General features: G+C 30.4%; 1 protein-coding gene across 1 annotated transcript; it reads right to left on the bottom strand.

Moving 5' to 3' along the window:
- Nucleotides 1-9,825: 9,825 nt before the first annotated feature.
- On the bottom strand, nucleotides 9,826-14,285 carry LOC131651577 (uncharacterized). Its single transcript, XM_058921236.1, has 9 exons — nucleotides 13,900-14,285; nucleotides 13,230-13,313; nucleotides 12,774-13,136; nucleotides 12,411-12,546; nucleotides 12,029-12,191; nucleotides 11,789-11,917; nucleotides 11,440-11,634; nucleotides 10,793-10,915; nucleotides 9,826-10,691 (listed from the first exon to the last, which is right to left on the bottom strand). Exons 1-9 carry the CDS (start codon nucleotides 14,084-14,086, stop codon nucleotides 10,584-10,586), a joined length of 1,488 nt encoding a protein of 495 aa, XP_058777219.1. The 5' UTR covers nucleotides 14,087-14,285; the 3' UTR covers nucleotides 9,826-10,583.
- Nucleotides 14,286-18,895: the final 4,610 nt, after the last annotated feature.

Raw genomic sequence — 18,895 nt, 5'->3', positions numbered from 1 at the left:
TAGAATTATGTCCGGATTAATTTTTACATGCTATATCTATCCTGTTCCGTTTACTAAAACCATGTCCGGCTAAATACCTTTTATCGGTATGTAAGGTCACATAACCGAGGGAATCGAGTAATCTGTCGATGTAGTTTATTAATCTAATTTATTAGTCAGGCTGAAATTTCTAAACGCTTAATTAAACTGTTTTGTAACGAGAGTTAAAAACAATAGAAGTTAGGATCAATAAAAACGAGAGTTTGAGATTTTAACTGGACCTTAGAAATTAGGCATTAACCTTAAATACAGCGAGAGCGCTTTAAGGGTAATTAGTTTTCATTGGTTTTCAAAAATCACTTTGAACTTTAATTGATACAGCGAGAGCGCTCACTTAGGTTTAATAGTGAAATCATAATCAATAAACACGAGAGTGTGTGAGAGTAGGATTTTTAAACTAATGATTTCTACAGAAAAGTGATTTTAAATTACGACCCGCATCGATGGCTTACTAGATCCCCGAAGTCCGACCATTGCATACCGATATTATTATCGTAGATTTAATTTAATAATATTTCTTTTTAATTCCCGTCTGATCCCTAATCAATCAGATATTAAGCCTTAGATTTACGTAGTAGCGATTAACTACATTAGGTCGATTCTTAGTCCCTGTGGGTTTGATATCTTTTAAAACTACGCGATAGACTGTGCACTTGCAGTCATAATCATAGACATACCCCATTGTCGCGATCATTAGTGATCCTTCCAAATCTTAATATAACTATCATTTCTAATTTTTCAACTCTAATCGTATTTAATAATCCAAAGAAGTTTGGTAGATACTTTTTCCCTTAAAGCTAAAATTAGGCTAATTTACATTTTGACATGAAAGAAGAGGGAAAATGTTTAGATTTTAAACATGATGACTTCATTGAAACCATTTAAATTTTAAAATCCAATTCTCCATTATTTCTATGTTTGCAGGACTTGTGCCATCTAGTCCAATTTATTTTTCACTCTCTCTCTTTATCCTTTACGCTCCTAATTAGAGATGACAAAAATATCCATATCCGCGGATGCCCGCAGATAAAATCCGTCACGGATACAGAGCGGATAGTTTAATAGATATCCACGGATAAAATAAATGGATATTTAAATGCCCGTTTATTAATGGATATGGATATGAGTTTAATGTTACAGTACCCGCGGATATCCATATCTGTTAATAAACTATAAAAATTACTAAAATATTATTAGTTTATTATACTCTATCTTTTCATCTACTAAAACATTAAAAAACTAGTCTCCTTATATATATATATATATATATATATATATATATATATATATATATATATATATATATATATATATATATTGAGTCGTCCCCTATATGGGGACGACTCAAGTGAGAACACTTGGTTATTATGAGAAATGAGAACAATGAATCACAACCATTAAATTTGATTTTAATGGATTGGATTGATTTCTCTTTCTATGATCCTTAATATTTATTTTAAATTAACATAGAAAGAGAAATCAATCGAGTCCATTAAAATCAAATTTAATGGTTGTGATTTATTGTTCTCATTTCTCATAATAACCAAGTGTTCTCACTTGAGTCGTCCCCTATATATATATATATATATTTTAAGTTTTTTTTAAGAAAACATTTATATTCTATACAAATTTTACTGGCCATTTCATATTTAAGCATTTTCTATACTACATACCTCACTTCAACAATTTCACTGTCCAACCAATGAGTACCGCTCTTTTTCCTTCCAACTAGTGTCATCCTTTCTACTCCTTCGTCGTCCGCTCTTTCACCATAACTCACAATCACAATATCATTATTTTTTTTTTGTTAAAAATGAAATGTATGAGATATTATGCTTTGATGAAAATGAAGGAAATTAATTTGATAAAATTTTGTTGTTAAAATAAGAGAGATTTGTATGAATGTTATCTGATAATAACGTCTTGTGTCTTTAAAAGAAACTGAGAATATTTGTTTCAAAACATAATGTTAGAAAAATAATATTATCCATGAATATTTGTAAATATTTACAGATACCTTAAAACCCACGGATTATCCGTTTAACGGATATCCGCATGGATGTAGGACAAATATGTATATCATATTTATTCAACGGAATAGACACGCATATCATACTATCCATCTTCATGGATATTCATTTACATCCCTCCTCCTAATAACTACAAATAATATTTTTAATGTCTTTACATATCCCCTTAAGGAGTCAGAAACAACTCATGGAATAAGTAGAAATAACTTAAGTTATAACTATTATAAGTATGGTTCTCCCATCTTAAGATACATTTTTCTCCAACCAACCTCTTAGCTTCTTCCATTATTAAAAAAAAATATGTTATTTTCAGATGAAATTTAGACAAAATCAAAACATATTTTGAATAAATCTCAAATGCAAAGTTAATTTCATATAGATTTTAAACTAAATAAATCTTGTTCAAAAAAACCCTAATTAAAAATTATATAATTCATCCCAAACTTTTATTAAAGTTTGATCTAACTCATCCTTATAAAATCGGTTGGTAAGATAAACAGTGTCACTCTATATAAACTGTTTTTGTTTTTGTTGTAACAGGAAAGGGCGACGCTAAAAATGGTGAACCACGCGCGGAAGATTTTTGATCTGTTTAAACTAGAGGCGCAGTAGTTTAATGATGTGGTGACTGCTTCTGGGCTCGGTGGGTTGTGCATGACCGGGTATACCACTATCAGCCACGGCATGCAGGGGGCTTTCGTGGAGCGGTGGCATAGGGAGACGTCTTCTTTCCACTTACCGGTTGGGGAGTTGAAGATCACCTTGCACGATGTTCATTGTCTGCTCCACCTGCCGATCAGAGGGAGACTGCTGCACCATTCCCGGATACAGTGGGACGAGGCAATCGAGTGGATGGTCGACTATCTGGGTATGGACCCACACATGGCTGATTTTTGAGTGCCGGACGACGAATGAGGCTCATATCCGGTTCTCCAGCTTGAGAGAGTTGTATGAGAACCACTTGGTGGCGGCGGTCGAGTCCGAGCAGGAGGGGGACGAGCTTTTTACGGAGTATCACCGTGCATGTGCTCTCCGGTGCTGGTTCATGTTCTTGGTCGGTACTGCACTCTTTATGGACAAGAGTGCAAACTACGTTGATGTGACTTATCTCCGCTACTTCATGGACCTGACTACCATTCACCAGTGGAACTGGGGGTCAGCTATTCTGGTATACCTATATCAAAAGCTAAATGAAGCCTCCAACTGGAGGACCAGGCAGTTGACTGGATCTGCCATACTCTTGACCGTACGTTTCCTTTTAATTGTTACACATTTATTTATGGTTCATATTTATTTTTAATACATTATCGTGTTTGTCTTTCAGGGCTGGATCATCTCCTACTTCCCTCGCATCCACGGCTTCGTCATTGATCCTGCGTACGATGACGCTTTACCCAAGATCGCCCGATACGTTCTCCAAAGGGGGAACAACACAGTGGGACCATATCGCGGGTACCTCGACCGCGTAGCTCACGATGACATTCGTTGGACGCCATTCAGTGACTACACTGCTGTTGTCCCATTTGATCGCATCGCGTTATACTTTGACTGGTTGGCATGTGGGGCCAACACCATGGTGAGGTATCTGCCGGAGCGGTGCATGAGGCAGTTTGGGCGTGTGCAGATGATACCGAGGTCACCATTTGAGGCTTCTCCCGACACAGTTACCCGAGTGGAGCTCGTTGCTATATTTGAGGACTGGACGCATCATTTGGTCCCGGAGGAGTATTGGCGTATGCAGGCCACCTAGGAGTGGCATTGTGTAGAGGGGTACGTGACATGGTTCTATCGGGTGTCACATCCTCTGATGACACCCGACGCTCCCGGAGCTCCTAGGCCAGCATATGAGGAGATCTTGGAGAACCAGCAGGCTGAGGATGACCATGCCACTGATCTCCTACCAATATGCCAGCAGATAGAGATGCTTGGGCGGGAAGCATTGGACCGAGGTATCATCGCGTAGGGCGGTCCAGAGGCGGTTGCAGTCGTGGAGAGGATGGTCGGTGACGCGGGCGGTGCAGCGGCCTATACCAGGCAGAGGAGGTCCCAGGGCGTTAGGGTTAGGCATACCCAGTAGTTGTTGCCTATTTACTTTTTAGTCTTGACCTTTTTTGTATTCGGGTTATATTATTTTGACATCTCCGTACACTGTTTTTTTATTATATATTATTAGTGTTTTATTCCAATTTGCGTGTTATATTTAGTTTATATCAAACACTATTTACATTAAGCATTGTATTATAAAACTAACTAAAACAATAGAGAGATCAAAGAGAGATAGAGAAGAAAGAGAGCAATATTATCTTATCTTATTTCAAGTGTGCTTTACATTGTAATATGGGTCTCTATTTATAGGACTCAAGGGAGATAGAAAATCACACATATTAAACACATATTAAGTATGGAATAGGAAGATGAAGAACATGGAGATGGATGGACATCCACTAACATAAATATTCATAACACTTCCCCTTGGATGTCCATTGAGGATATGCCTCATTAAAACCTTACTAGAAAAAACCCAGTGGGAAAAATTCTAGTGAAGGAAAAAGAGTACAATATCCTTTGAATGTGAATTGCCTCGTTAAAAACCTTACCAGGAAAACCCAATGGGACAAAACCATGGTGAAGGAAAAAAGAGTGCAAAACATATGTATTTCTCCCCCTCATGCAGACATTTACATGTGAGACGATATTCTTTGTAGTTGTTTCTTAAAATGTCTTCTTCGAAGTGACTTCATGTAGTGGTAATAGTTATGCAGGATTTTATGAAGTTGTTGCCATGATTTGTTTCGTAGATCTCCATGAAATGGTTGTACCATCACATGTAAATAAATAACCTCTTTCTGATCTACCATTGTGAGAATTTGACAAGTAACCTACATCTCTAAGATAATGAAGTATATGGTTGACCGCTTTCCAATTTCTTCGTGCAGATGAATAATTCTATCTTACTTATAGATTGACCGCAAATGATATATCATGATGTGTGTATTTAGCAAGGTGCATTAGTACTCCAATTTCACTAAGATATGGTACTTCAGGACCAAGCAATTTTTATCCTTTTCTCGAAGCCTAAAAAGATCTTTCTCCATATCTAATGATCTAACAACCATATTGGAGTAGGCAACATGTGACATTTGTTCATATAGAATCATTTCAACACTTTTCTATATAGCCTTCTTGATGTACAAATATTCTTTTGTCCACATGCTCAATTTGCAAACCTAGACATATTTTGTCTTTTCTAGGTCCTTCATCTCAAACTCTTTATTTAAGCAATTTATAGCTTTTGGAAGCTCTTCAGGAGTTCCAATAATACTTATGTCATCCACATAGACAACTATTATTGCAAATACTTTTCCACATTATTTTATAAAAATAAAAGGACAAATTGATCATACCACATGCGTCTAGATTGTTTCAATCCATAGAGAAACTTGTTCAATTTGATGGAGTGGCTTTCTCGAGATCCAAAATTACGTGCCTTTGGTATATTGAACCCTTCAGGGAGTTTCACGTAAATGTCACTATTAATTGAACCATATAAATAAGATGTCATAACATTCACCATGTTCAAATTAAGCCCTTCATGTGCTACAAGGCTAATTAAATATAAAAAAATCGATTGAATCCACTACAGGTGGATATGTTTTATCAAAAATCAATCTTAGGTCTTTGTGAAAATCATTGAGCAATAAATCAAACTTTATATCATTCTTATTTTTCTTTTTCACAAAAACTCATTTATATCACATTAGTTTCACACCTTGAGGTGTTCGGACTACAGGTCCAAAAGTGAGTTACTTGTAAAGTAAGTTTAATTCTTCAATTGAATTTATTTATTTTGGCCAATTCTCACTTAGTCTACAATCTTTAATAGACTTTGACTCATGATCCTCGTTATCATTGATCACTTTTAGCGCTATATTGTATACAAAGACATTGTCAATATTGACTTTATTTGGTTATCTCAATTTCGGTTCCATTGCATTTCATCCATGACATAATTTATCGAGATCTCTTTATTTCATATTTCAAGTACTTGATTTGTTCTTCTGGAACTGAAAATTAAATTAGATCAAAGTGCTCTTAGCATTTTCATATCCTCACTTGGGTCATCTTTAGTTTCTTTTCTTAGTAGAGGACTTTTAACATTGGAACCGACTTTCATACCACGCTTCAGGCGCAGCTACAACTCATTTGCAATATTATATTATCCAATAGGAGAATCCACTTTGAGTGGAGTATTACCAGCTGATAATTTATTTCATAAACTTTACAAATGAATAATATTTTGAACTTTTGGTTCATATTGATTTGTACGAGGATCAATACAACAATTTATTTTAACTTGTTCATTTGAACTTCTTGTTCATGATTTCAGCTGTTCATTCCCCTCTCCCTAATATTGGGAAAATTAATTTATCAAGTGATAATCAGCCCACTGGGCTGCAATCAAGTATTTGATTATTTTCTCAAATTATATCCTCAAAATTGAGATTCATATTAATTATATTTTTCCAATATTCTTTCATGACTCATCTTAATGTATTATATTGGAGCAATTGGAATATACACAACACATCCAAATGTTCACTAAGATGAGAAATATTAGAATATATTAGGGAGGACTAAGATATAGTATACTGTTGGCTTAATGCGAATAAATATCTTAATATCATACTTTGGGTGTTTCAAATATATAATTTAGAATTGATGATCTCATAAGTATCAACCATATAATTAACTTTAGACGTCTAAAGAATGGATCTTCGGGTCCATTTTCTTTTTATGAACATATATTACATGATATTCAATATCAATTTTAATAATATATGTGATACTTATACAAGAATTTCTATAAAAAAAATCATCCAGAAAATAAGATCTTAGTCTAATTAGGTGAGAAAATAATTTCACAAACTTCTGGTTGTGAATAGAGACATATGCATGATATTTTAGTCGATGCAACAGTTAATGTCATAAAAACGCAATTTCTCAAATTTTTATTTTCTTTTAGAAACACACAAAAATTTAATGGATTGAAGAAACTTCTGGTTCTTCAATACAAATTATTCGCATCATATTATATCCGAGATGACCCAACCGGTTTTACCAATGACACATTTAAGTGTAATTTGTAAACTACTGGTTTACAATGACATGTGCTTAAATTGTACTAATATAAGTGTAGTACAAGCCCAAGGAAAAAAAAGACGATAGCTTTTCTATTATACATTTTATGTCCAAATTCATTTGTGTAATACAAAGATATTCAATACCTTCAGTATAATTCAAAACCAATATAATAATAGTATCTCATTATTAAACACTTTAATCAAACACATTCATATGAACATATTATCATATGATTATCAAACAATTACCCCTTATAAAATTAAACATATTTAATCAAACAATATTATATCACTAAAATTATATCGTCATATAATTAATTTGATTTACTATCCTTCAGGGATGGATAAGTTCTTCAAAAACTATAAAAATAATTTATTTTTCTATCCTTCAGGGATGCTTGATAAGTTCTTCAGGAACTATAAAAATAATTTGTTAAATACAATAATCTAAAAAATATATATAACCATCCTTCTGGGATGCGTTAAAATTATTTGTGTCATTTTTCTAGAATGACAATATTTTAATGAGCATATTACAAGTTATGAATTTTTAGATCGATACAAAAAAAAATTATGAAATCCTTCTGGGATTCAATAATATTATGGATGTGTCCTTTTAAAGATTATCGAACTTTGAATTCTTCTGGAATTCATCAATTATTGATAAACACAATACTCGATTAAACTCAATCTTCAAATAATAATTTGGAGATAGTTTAATAATAATAATCTTTAGTTCTACAAATATCACATCACAAATTATTTCCATAAACAACAGTCAAGAAAAATTATTCTTTGTGCAATCCTTCAGGGATGCTTGAATATTAAATTAACATTTTTATGTGTTAAAATTCAATTTCGGACAAACATATAGAAATGCTTTAATGTTAAATTCTTCTGGAATTTAACAAGAATTATCAAAGAAATCTAATATTATTGTACAAGGTAAATAAATTTCTCTATAAAATATATAAAAAATAAACATATTTATATGAAGAAAAAAAATAGTAACAAATATATTAAGATTAGAAAATAACGTAGAACCTGGCTATATCATGACTCGCGTTGTAGAGTATCGTGCTGATAACGTGTTATAAAACTAACTAAAACAATAGAGAGATCAAAGAGAGATAGAGAAGAAAGAGAGCAATATTATCTTATCTTATTTCAAGTGTGCTTTACATTGTAATATGGGTCTCTATTTATAGGACTCAAGGGAGATAGAAAATCACACATATTAAACACATATTAAGTATGGAATAGGAAGATGAAGAACATGGAGATGGATGGACATCCACTAACATAAATATTCATAACACATTGCTTTTTGTATACCGGACTAAATATTGTAAACCTTAAACAAAAAACAAATAGGTTTCTGCATATTTCGGAGATACATTTTCGAAACACAAAAAATGTGAAATTGGTATTTTAGGAGATGCATCTCCGAAAACACCCCCCAATTGATATTTTCGGAGATACATCTCTGAATTCTGAAAAAATTTGAAGAAAAAAAAAACTTCGAAGATGCATCTCCGAAGCAGGAATATTATGGGATTTTCGCTAGAGGTTCTCCCCATAGGGGGGTCTACAAAGAAATTTTCTGGAAATATATTAAATCAGGCCCAACGTGTTTTGGGTCCTTTCATAAACAAAATGTCTCACATGGTTTCTGGTTTCTAAAAGTGTCCTCAACCACCAATCCAAGATGTAAATCAATTAAATGCTTAGATAGCACTCACCAAAAAACCTCCATTTGAAATCTCTTTTTATTTTTTTATTTCAAAACATAGAAATTTAAGATACTTTCATAATTTGTTTTCCAACTTCCTCAGATTTGGATTGGAAAATTGAAATATAAAATATTTTATTTATTCAATTCTAACTTTCAAAAAAAAGAAACTTGTAAATCTGCACAAAAACTATAACCTCACAAGATAATCCTTATTAGTAAAGTGGTTGGCTATAATTTTTCAATCAGACCACTATTAGGGACATTATGATTCAGACTGATTTGACTTCCACCTTTGAAATTTAATAGAGAAAAGTGCCCAGAAGAATATTTTTTTTATTTAAAAGCAACATTCATCTGTTCTTATCTATGAAAAATTATCATTTCAAACTCCATCTTACACTAACACGACAACACCGATAATAATTTAAAAAAAATAAATAAATTAAACGTAATCATAAGTATTACTGTAGGTGTTTGACCCTAAGTGTTTGACCCTAGAAGTGTGAACTATATATGAAAATGAATTCAAAGCTAGCCAACAATTCTCAAGAGTTTTTCAGTTGCAAGAAAGCATTCAATAAGATAAGTAAAAGTAACCTTCATTTTGGTAAAGCAGCATAGATTATCAGCTACTATATATGTAGATAAAACCTAAAAAAGATGTTGCTTTATTCCAATGATCATATTTTAGGTATAACACTTCTTTACTAGGATATGTCTATCACTCATAAATTATTTTTACCTACTCTCAATATGAAACTCTATTACTCAACAAGGTTTATTCAATCTCCCTATAAGTCTCTGATCTTGCACGAATGACAAACTCTGTTACACTACACTAGGATTCCATTACTAGTTGCTTTCAATCACTATGCACACGTTCAACAAGCAAACCAGTACATTCCTTGTTAATACTATTGGTACAATAAGAAACTACCTCCATACAAAAAGAAAACAGAAAAAGGACATTTTCTTAAACACGAAAAGGACATTGTTTTCAGAGCCCAAGCTTTTGAATTTATGTCTCTTTACCCATATGTTTCCTTATCAATAATAATAGTAGTAATGAATTTTTCATTTAAATATTGAAGCAATTGCTATAGTGTGTCTATGGACCTTCTCTGTTTTTGCAATTTAAGTAGGCGTGAATGAGTAGGTCCATCTTTCCTTTCTTGTGTCACATGACCCCTCCTTTGACTTGTGTCTGGTATGCTTAGCCACTATCACAATACACAGTTTCCATCACATCATTCATCATACACACGTTGCCTCAATAATTGTGTATGACAACATGTCCCAACCAATCAAATATCGACACAGACACATGGACACAACTGACACAAACACCGGCACATGTTGGCGCCATTAAACCATAAACACACTTTCAATTTGAAATATCCTTACTACATAGGTCGTAAACTATAACGAAGTAAGAGATTCTACGCATTCACAGAGTGAGTACTGATTTAATATCGTGAATGCATAGAATCTCGAAATCCGGAATCTTTGATTGAACGATATCCAAATTCATATAAACAAAGAGCTAGAGAGAATTGCATTGAAGATGGAAACTCATCTTGAAACTACCATTATTAATAATTTATACCAAGATATGCAAAAGCTTTTGCCATTATAATATTATAGTGGATCTTGAGTTAGCCCTAGTTGTTGATAATTCGAGTGGTCAATGCTATTTAATCTAATACAACATAACACTTGCTCTGGCAGCTCCTCAACTTTGTTCCCCTGAACATGAACAAATAGTATATGATAATAATTAGTAGAAGCATAAGATAAACTGATAAAGTGCATTTAATATCTTGTCAAAGGAGAAAACTACTACTTGCCTGAATTGTAAGGCCAACATCTAGAGTGCAGTTCTTTAATCTGTCCATGAATGCTTCAAACCCTTTCCTAGATATATAGCTGAACCTATGCATATCTATATCAATCTCAAAATAATTTTCTCCCTGCAATTAAAAAAAAATTATTAGTTGATTCAGTAGTGATTGGTGCTGGACTGGGTATTGAGGATCACAATTCAATTCCCCGCAACTGCGATCGAGTGAGGCTGAAACCACTTGATGCCAGGACTGACCCTCGAACCAGATTATACCGGTGATGAAAAGCCAATTTTTTTTTTTTAAAATAATCATATCAGTTAGGTTATTAGAAAGAAAGTGCTACATGTGGAAATTCATTGTCTTTTATGATGAAATGACACCACTTTAAATAGTGGGCCAAAGATAAAGATACCACCATAATAAATCCATAAAAACCTAACCAAAGAGTTTTACAAAGTGGAAGGAGCCAGCATGAAAAAATTGATGTTTATAACTCACTTGTTTTTCTGAAAGTCTTTGATTTAATTTAATGATATAGAAAACATAAGTACCATGGCATTAGTTTCAATATTTATTGTTCATCATAAAGCTAGGCTGGCAAATTTATTGAAAGAAACATTGAAGATTTACAATGAGTAGACGGGACTTACTGTGTAAAACTCGTGCTGCGGACGCGAAAGAACAGGTTTCTCATTGTAAGCCTGCATAAGCTTTCTTTCTGCTGCACTCAATTGAAGGTCTTCAATATTGCCAACACGGCCTAGAATTTTCAACCGTTCTCGAAAGGGCACAATTGTATCGAGCGGAAAACCTTTTACCTTTTCAACTTCATCGTCCATAAACTTCTGTAAAACAACGTGGACAGATTTTATGAGCAACGTACGAAATAATCTTAAAGAACTTATTGTAACGAAGGAGAGAAAACAGAATAATAGCATTTTTAGCAAGATGTATTGGTAATATCAAGCATTGAAATGAGACATGAAGAATCTAACTTACTCTGATGTTTTCTTGAAAGTGTAGAGGAAGTTCCTTGGCATAACTTTCCGAAAGTTTAAAGTACAAAACAAAGCTCGCTCCTTTGCCATCGGTCTCACCTTGAAAAAGTGTGGTAGGGTAAAGCGGAATCTAAAATCGACGAAACAAAGAGTGTGAGAATTTGCAGCAATAATATGTACATATATAAATTTTTGGAAAAAGACTAAAAAGTACGCCTAAGTTTAAGCAAATTAAAAGTACCTGAACATTAACAATAAGAATGGGTGGAAATCTAGCGGATGAACTAGCAGCAGGAAGTTCGACAAAACGAGCTATATGGTCAATTTTTCGCGGAGATAAGAAAACATCAACTCCAAACGGATAATATGCAGAATAGTTAGGAGCCAACTCCTTCTTCCTGTCCCTGTCATAAAGAACAACATCTTAATCAACATTATGAATTTGATAATGTGGCTTAGAGTATTTAAGCATTATTTTGGCCTAAGCAAATTATAGACAACCACGACCACGAGACTCTAACGCAAAGTAGTTGGTGTGCAGTGTTTGTGAGTATTGTAAACCATAGGATTCCAAGTTCAATTCTCACTCAAACAAAAGATTATATTCAGAATCTAAATCTTACTTAAAGTAAGTTACGCCCCGGACTTTGAAAGTTCCTGGTTCAATATGTGACCAACAATCAAGCATCTTCTTGTCAATTGGACAAAAGGGAACTTGAGAACCTGCAATTGGTCTTTGTAGAAGTGTCTTTGAAGAAACTGAAAAGCCATAAAAAATGGCAAAAAGAAGAATCAGAATATTTATATTTACACACAACTGCAACACAATATGCATTCTCCTTAGAAAAATACTATTTACCGATTCCTTTTTTAGTGATCTAATTGATAATAATTAAAAAAAAAATGCATTTCTTTCCTTCAATCTTAACGTGAATAATTACAATAAGCTAATATAAAAGAATGCCGTGTCAAGAATTCGAACTCACATAGACTGGAAACTTTGGTAGGAGTCTTTTTCCTTGAACTAGGAGGACTTGAACACGACGATCTTCGCTTTTCAAAAGAAGGAACGGTAGACGCAAGACACGGCAAACAATTGTTAGGAAGAATGCCGCAATTATCCAAAATTCCTTCTTCCCTATTGGAACTCGCATCAACTGAGGAAATGTCGTCAAGGAACACAGCTTCATTTACTTCAATTGCATTTCCATCTGAACTTCTAGCAGCCTCGTAAATAATCGGTTTCTGCATTTGATCAGTTGAAACTCTATGGTTGGCACCGACACCATCTCTAAAAGATTGAAAACTTGATACAGATCCACCTTCAATTCCGTTCAAAGACCCAACATCTGCAAATATCAATTGTACTTAACTTAACAATTCAGATAAACGGTCGAAAAAATATTTTACACTGTCAATCAATTATAACTATTGGATCATACCATCCGGAACACTCTGGTAATCATCATCACAGTCAGAATCAAACACTGTAGCTGAATCAAACCATGCCTCTTCAGCAGTTCCTCCTGCCACAAAATCAAAAGTTCATACAAAATTCAACTAGGATTTTCATCAAATAGAAACTATGCACTAAATGATGAAACAGATTCACATGGCCAAAAGACTTAAAATATTGCATTAACTAATGAATAGTGCTAGATATGAACATAAGAATTCAATAACAAAATTACCCCAATTTTCTACCATGTCAATTCAGGCACAAAATATTAACAATGCTAAGTGAAAAAAGAAGAAAAAACAAAAATGTAATTTGCACCAATCACTGAGATATTTTCCATCCTCTCCTAAAGTACTAATTTCTTAGCTTCAATTTTGCTTTACTTCAAATTTCCACAAGCAACAAACCAACTTCACCTACAATATTTCTTAAAGTCTAAACTTTCAACTACCCAAAAAACATCAAAAAAAAAAAAAAAAAACTAACCAAAAGAACCTCTTAATCTATGTTTGAATTCATCGTGATTCTGTCAAACTCACCGTTAATTCGAACATGCAATCAAATGAATACCAATTTCAATTCCAACAAAACACAAACAACCAAAATCATTTCTGCAAAATGCAAGTTAAAAAAAAAATGAAGATTACATGAACCTTGAAAAGTGGGATTGGAAAATGAATGTTGAGGCAAATCAACTATATTATGATTATTATTATTATTATCCAATGATGAAGAACCATTTTTTCTAAAACCAATTGTTGTTGTTCTTCTTCTTTTTTTCTTGGAAGAGTTAAACATTCCTCCAAAACAACCTTGTTGACTTGAAACACATGCTCCCATATTCTCAATAACCTTACACTTTCAGATCCTTCACTTCAACAATAAACAATATTCCACAAACTTGTGTTGCATAGAATCATATGAAAGAAAAGAAAGATAGAAAGAAAGAAACAACACAAGCTGAAAGTGAATATAATAGAATACACAAAGAAAAGATAAAAATATTATATAATAAAATCATAAGAGTTTGTGAAAGTTGAAGCCACCTTTTATTTTAGTTTTCAACAAAAAAAAAAAACTCCAACTTTCTCTCCCTCATCATGATAATTATCGAATAAATAAATAGAAAAGCTACGAGAGGAATATTAAAAATCAGAAATATTAAAATTTCTACCTAACCGCGTTGTTCATAGTTGAACAGAAAGTTGATATTTTTTAGAAATTTTATTTATTTAATTATTTATTTATTTGTAGTTTTTAGTAATTTATTTATTTATTTCATTTATGGTTTTTTAGTAATTTATCTACCTATTAATTTATTGTTTATATTATTTTTTTAAAACAGCTGTTGGTTTTTAAAATTTACTATTTGTAGTTCAATTCTAATTAAAATCGATTAGATCAATTGAATTATGATTCTGCATGTTTCAACAATTTGGGTTCTATTCATTTTTTAAAAATTTTGATTTAAGGTAGTTGTTAGTTTTTGATTTAAATTTAAAAACTATGTGCAAAAATGAAATTGAATTGGATTTTAATTTAAGTTTATTTTGACTTTCCAAATATTCAAAATTTAATATAAAATTGATTTTAATTCTCAAAAATTTTAAAATATAAAATTTCTTTGAATAAAGCAAATTATAAATATTTAAAATCTTAAACGGGATTAATGAGTTAGACGGAAAATTGACCACTTCATATATTATTTTACATTTTAAAATATTACATAGTATTTTATAAAAAGAATAAAATAAAATAGAATAAAATATTAATTTGTATAAAAGAAATATTTTATTCTTTTACTATAATGTTTTCTCAATGTTTAAATTTTCAAAATTATTCAAACTTAAATTTTTTGAATAAATTTCCATAAAAGTAATTTTTAAAATATATTTTTTGAAAATTTACATAACTTTGACTGTGTTTTACTTTTCAATAATAATCATTTATGATATTGAATATAAAAATTAATTGTTTAATTATAAAAATGAGTTAACTATTGTTTACTATTTTTTACAAATTTTTCATAAAGATTATTTTTGAAAATACAAAAGGGAATACTTTTTTAAAGCTAATATAGATAGCCGAACATTGTATTGATTAAATCAACCGAATTATAATCTTAATAAAAAGTTTGATCTTATTTGCTTCTAAATTATTAAAAAAAACTAAAAAATAAAAGAATGAATCAAAATTATATTCGAAAACACTTGATTCAGATAATAAAAATCTCTTTTTAACTTAAATAACTTAAATAGAGATTCTGATACCAATTTCAACATTAAGTCCATGATTTTGGTTTGGAGTCAAAAGTAATTTTAAAAATATAAAATTGATTCGAGGTGATTTTAAGATGTTTGATTAGATAAAAGTAAAATTGATTTTGGCTGTAGAATTAATTCTACTTAGGCTAGAATTTATAGCTTTAATCTTTAAAATTAATTACGGATAATTTTTACTCTTAAATTTATTGTGCAACTCACTTTTATATAAATATATTTAAATATAAATCAATTCTACTAAATTCTAATAAAATCAATTTTATCAAACTCAATTCTATTAAAATCAATTTTATACACCGCAAATTTAAATATCCCTAAATACATCTTACAAAGGGGACTTTTTCTTCTATTGTAGCTCCTCTCTCAAAATTCTGCTAGAAAATATCTAATTTATAAAAAAAAAAATTGAAAATTATGATCCTCTTCTTTACGATATCAGAAAGAAAACAAGAACACAAAAAACATTGCAAAACAGTGACGGCAGTTGTCACAAAACAGGCCCCACAAAGCCCTCCACGTGTCAAAATCCCATTGGCCAAACGTGTGAAATAAAAAACACTGGCAGAATACAGAAATTGTGGACCAAGACATTTGCATTTCTACGTTACTGTAAACAATTTTGGAGTTTATCTAACGTCGTTTCACGCACTTATGTAAAGTTATAAGTATCTTTATCTATGTCCGTATAATGTAGTCAATCCAAATGTTTGTTTGTGAGTTTGAATCGATAAAAACTCTGTGCGTTTTGATATTGACATTACCTACATTCATATGATGTTTATATGTGGTACTATTTTTTGTTCAAATTATTAACATTTGTGGGTCCCTGTAAAGATGTGCTTTTAATGATAGCTCTTGGATTTGTGAATCAGGTTTCAGATCTGTTTTAAGTGAGTGTTTTTTTCTTCTTTTAGTGAGGATATTTGTTAGTGTGAAATTTCTTAAAGTTTGTTGGTTGGTTAATTAGGACAGGTTTTAAATTTTCATATATCTTCTTCATTGGTTTTACTTATGGGAAACTCTATCGGTGTATTTTGGAATTTTGGCACCTTAGTAGTCCATTTTTCATTTTAAATTCTAAAACATTCTCACTTTCTCCCTATATATAGCAAACCCATTTTATTTTGCTAACTGCCAATAGTTTGATGGACATTGATTTTCTTATATAAAAATATATTGATATTTATTAAAAATTAATTTATTATTTGAAAAATTAATAAAATAGTATAATAATACCAAAATTAATAATAATAAATGATTTAAATAATTAAAATACAAAATAATTTACATAGTAATCTTCATCAATTTAATAAATTAATATATTAATAAAGTAAAATTAAAAATATTTTACTTGATACCCAATAATTTTTTTATAAATGTAGAATTGCAATTTAATTTTTTGGAGTGCCTTGGTTGTCTTAGTATGACTCTATTATTTTATTTTTCGATCATATATGGTTAATATCTCAGTTTTATATAAATTAGTAACAAATCCGTGCATATGCACAGATTTTATTTGGTTACGCGAATTTGGATTCATCATTTATTTTAAATATAAATGTTAAAAAAGAAAAAAAATAGATAAATAATTGATTATTTCGTATATAAAAATATTTAGATCAGTAATAGATTTTTTCCCGTACACCATTTTTTGATTAAAAATATTTTATCATAAATACCATTTCTTGTATATAAAAATATTTAGATCAATTATAGATTTTTTTTCCGTATACAAACTTCATTTTTGTTTAGGTATCATTTACAAAAATATTTGGATCAATAGTAAAATTCGTATATAAAAATATTTAGATCAATAATAAATTTTTTCCCGTATACCATTTTTGAATAAAAAACATTTAGGTCATAAATACTATTTTTTGTAAATAATAGATTTTTTTTTCGTATACAAATATTATTTTTGTTTAAGTATCATTTACAAAAATATTTGGATCAATATTAAATTTTCGTATATTAAAATATTTAGATCTATAATATATTTTTCCCGTATACTATTTTTGGATCAAAAATATTTGATCATACATACTATTTCTCGTATATAAAAATATTTAGGTCAATAATAGATTTTTTTCCTGTATACAGACTTCATTTTTGTTTAGGTATCATTTACAGAAATATTTGGATCAATAGTAAATTTCGTATATAAAAATATTTAGATCAATAGTAGATTATTTTCTCGTATACCATTTTGGAATAAAAGTATTTGGATCATAAATACCATTTTTTCGTAAATAATAGATTTGTTTCCATATACAAATATTATTCTTGTTTAGGTGTTATTTACAAAAATATTTGGATCAATATCAAATTTTCGTATATAAAAATATTTAGATCAATAATAGATTTTTTGGCCTATTCCATTTTTGAATAAAAAATATTTGAATCATAAATAACATTTTTCGTATATAAAAATATATAGATCAATAATAAATTTTTTTCCGTATACAAACTTCATTTTTGTTTAGGTATCATTTACAAAAATATTTGGATCAATACTAAATTTTGTATATAAAAGTATCTGATCAATAGTAGATTTTTTCTCGTATATCATTTTTGAATAAAAAATATTTGGATCATAAATACTATTTTTTATAAATAATAGATTTTTTTCGTATACAAATATTATTTTTATTTAGGTATCATTTACAAAAATGTTTAGATCAATATTAAATTTTTCGTATATAAAAATATTTAGATCAATAATAAATTTTTTGGATAAATTTTTCCCGTATTTCATTTTTGACTAAAAAATTTTTCGATCATAAATACCATTTTTTGTATTTAAAAAATATATAGATTTTTTTTGTGGAAGAAAGAAGTGAGAAAGTGATGAAAGAGAAAAAAAATAAGAGAATGGAGAGAGATTTGATAAGTTTGATAAAATATAAGAGTTGTATTATTTTAATAATAAAATTAAGAACTTTATGGTACAAAGACCAAAAAACCACAATTTTAATGTGGTGGCAAAAAATCAAATAAGGGTATTTTTTACTTTTCCACAACTATTAATTTTCTTATATTATAGAACATTTAGGTCTTTAAGTAGTCCCTAAACATATTTTTTTTCTCTTTTATTTTTATAAGTTTTTTTCAATTCTAAAATATGCATGTTAATCCTTTGGCGTGTTTTGAAAATAATAAATAATCATTTAAACATTTTCTTAAAAGTTGATTGAAATTTCAAATAACTGAAATGGAATTTAAACGGTTGGTTTAAACAATTGGATGATGGGTCAAGAAAGATAAGGAAAATAGAATTTTACTGTCCATATTTTACTAATGGACGAGAATCCATCGGATACTATATTATATGGCTCATAGCATGTTAGAGAATGATTTAGATGTAACA

This window comes from Vicia villosa, linkage group LG2 (assembly GCF_029867415.1).
Source record: "Vicia villosa cultivar HV-30 ecotype Madison, WI linkage group LG2, Vvil1.0, whole genome shotgun sequence".
NCBI lineage: Eukaryota > Viridiplantae > Streptophyta > Magnoliopsida > Fabales > Fabaceae > Vicia > Vicia villosa.
This window is presented reverse-complemented; position numbering and strand designations above follow the sequence as displayed.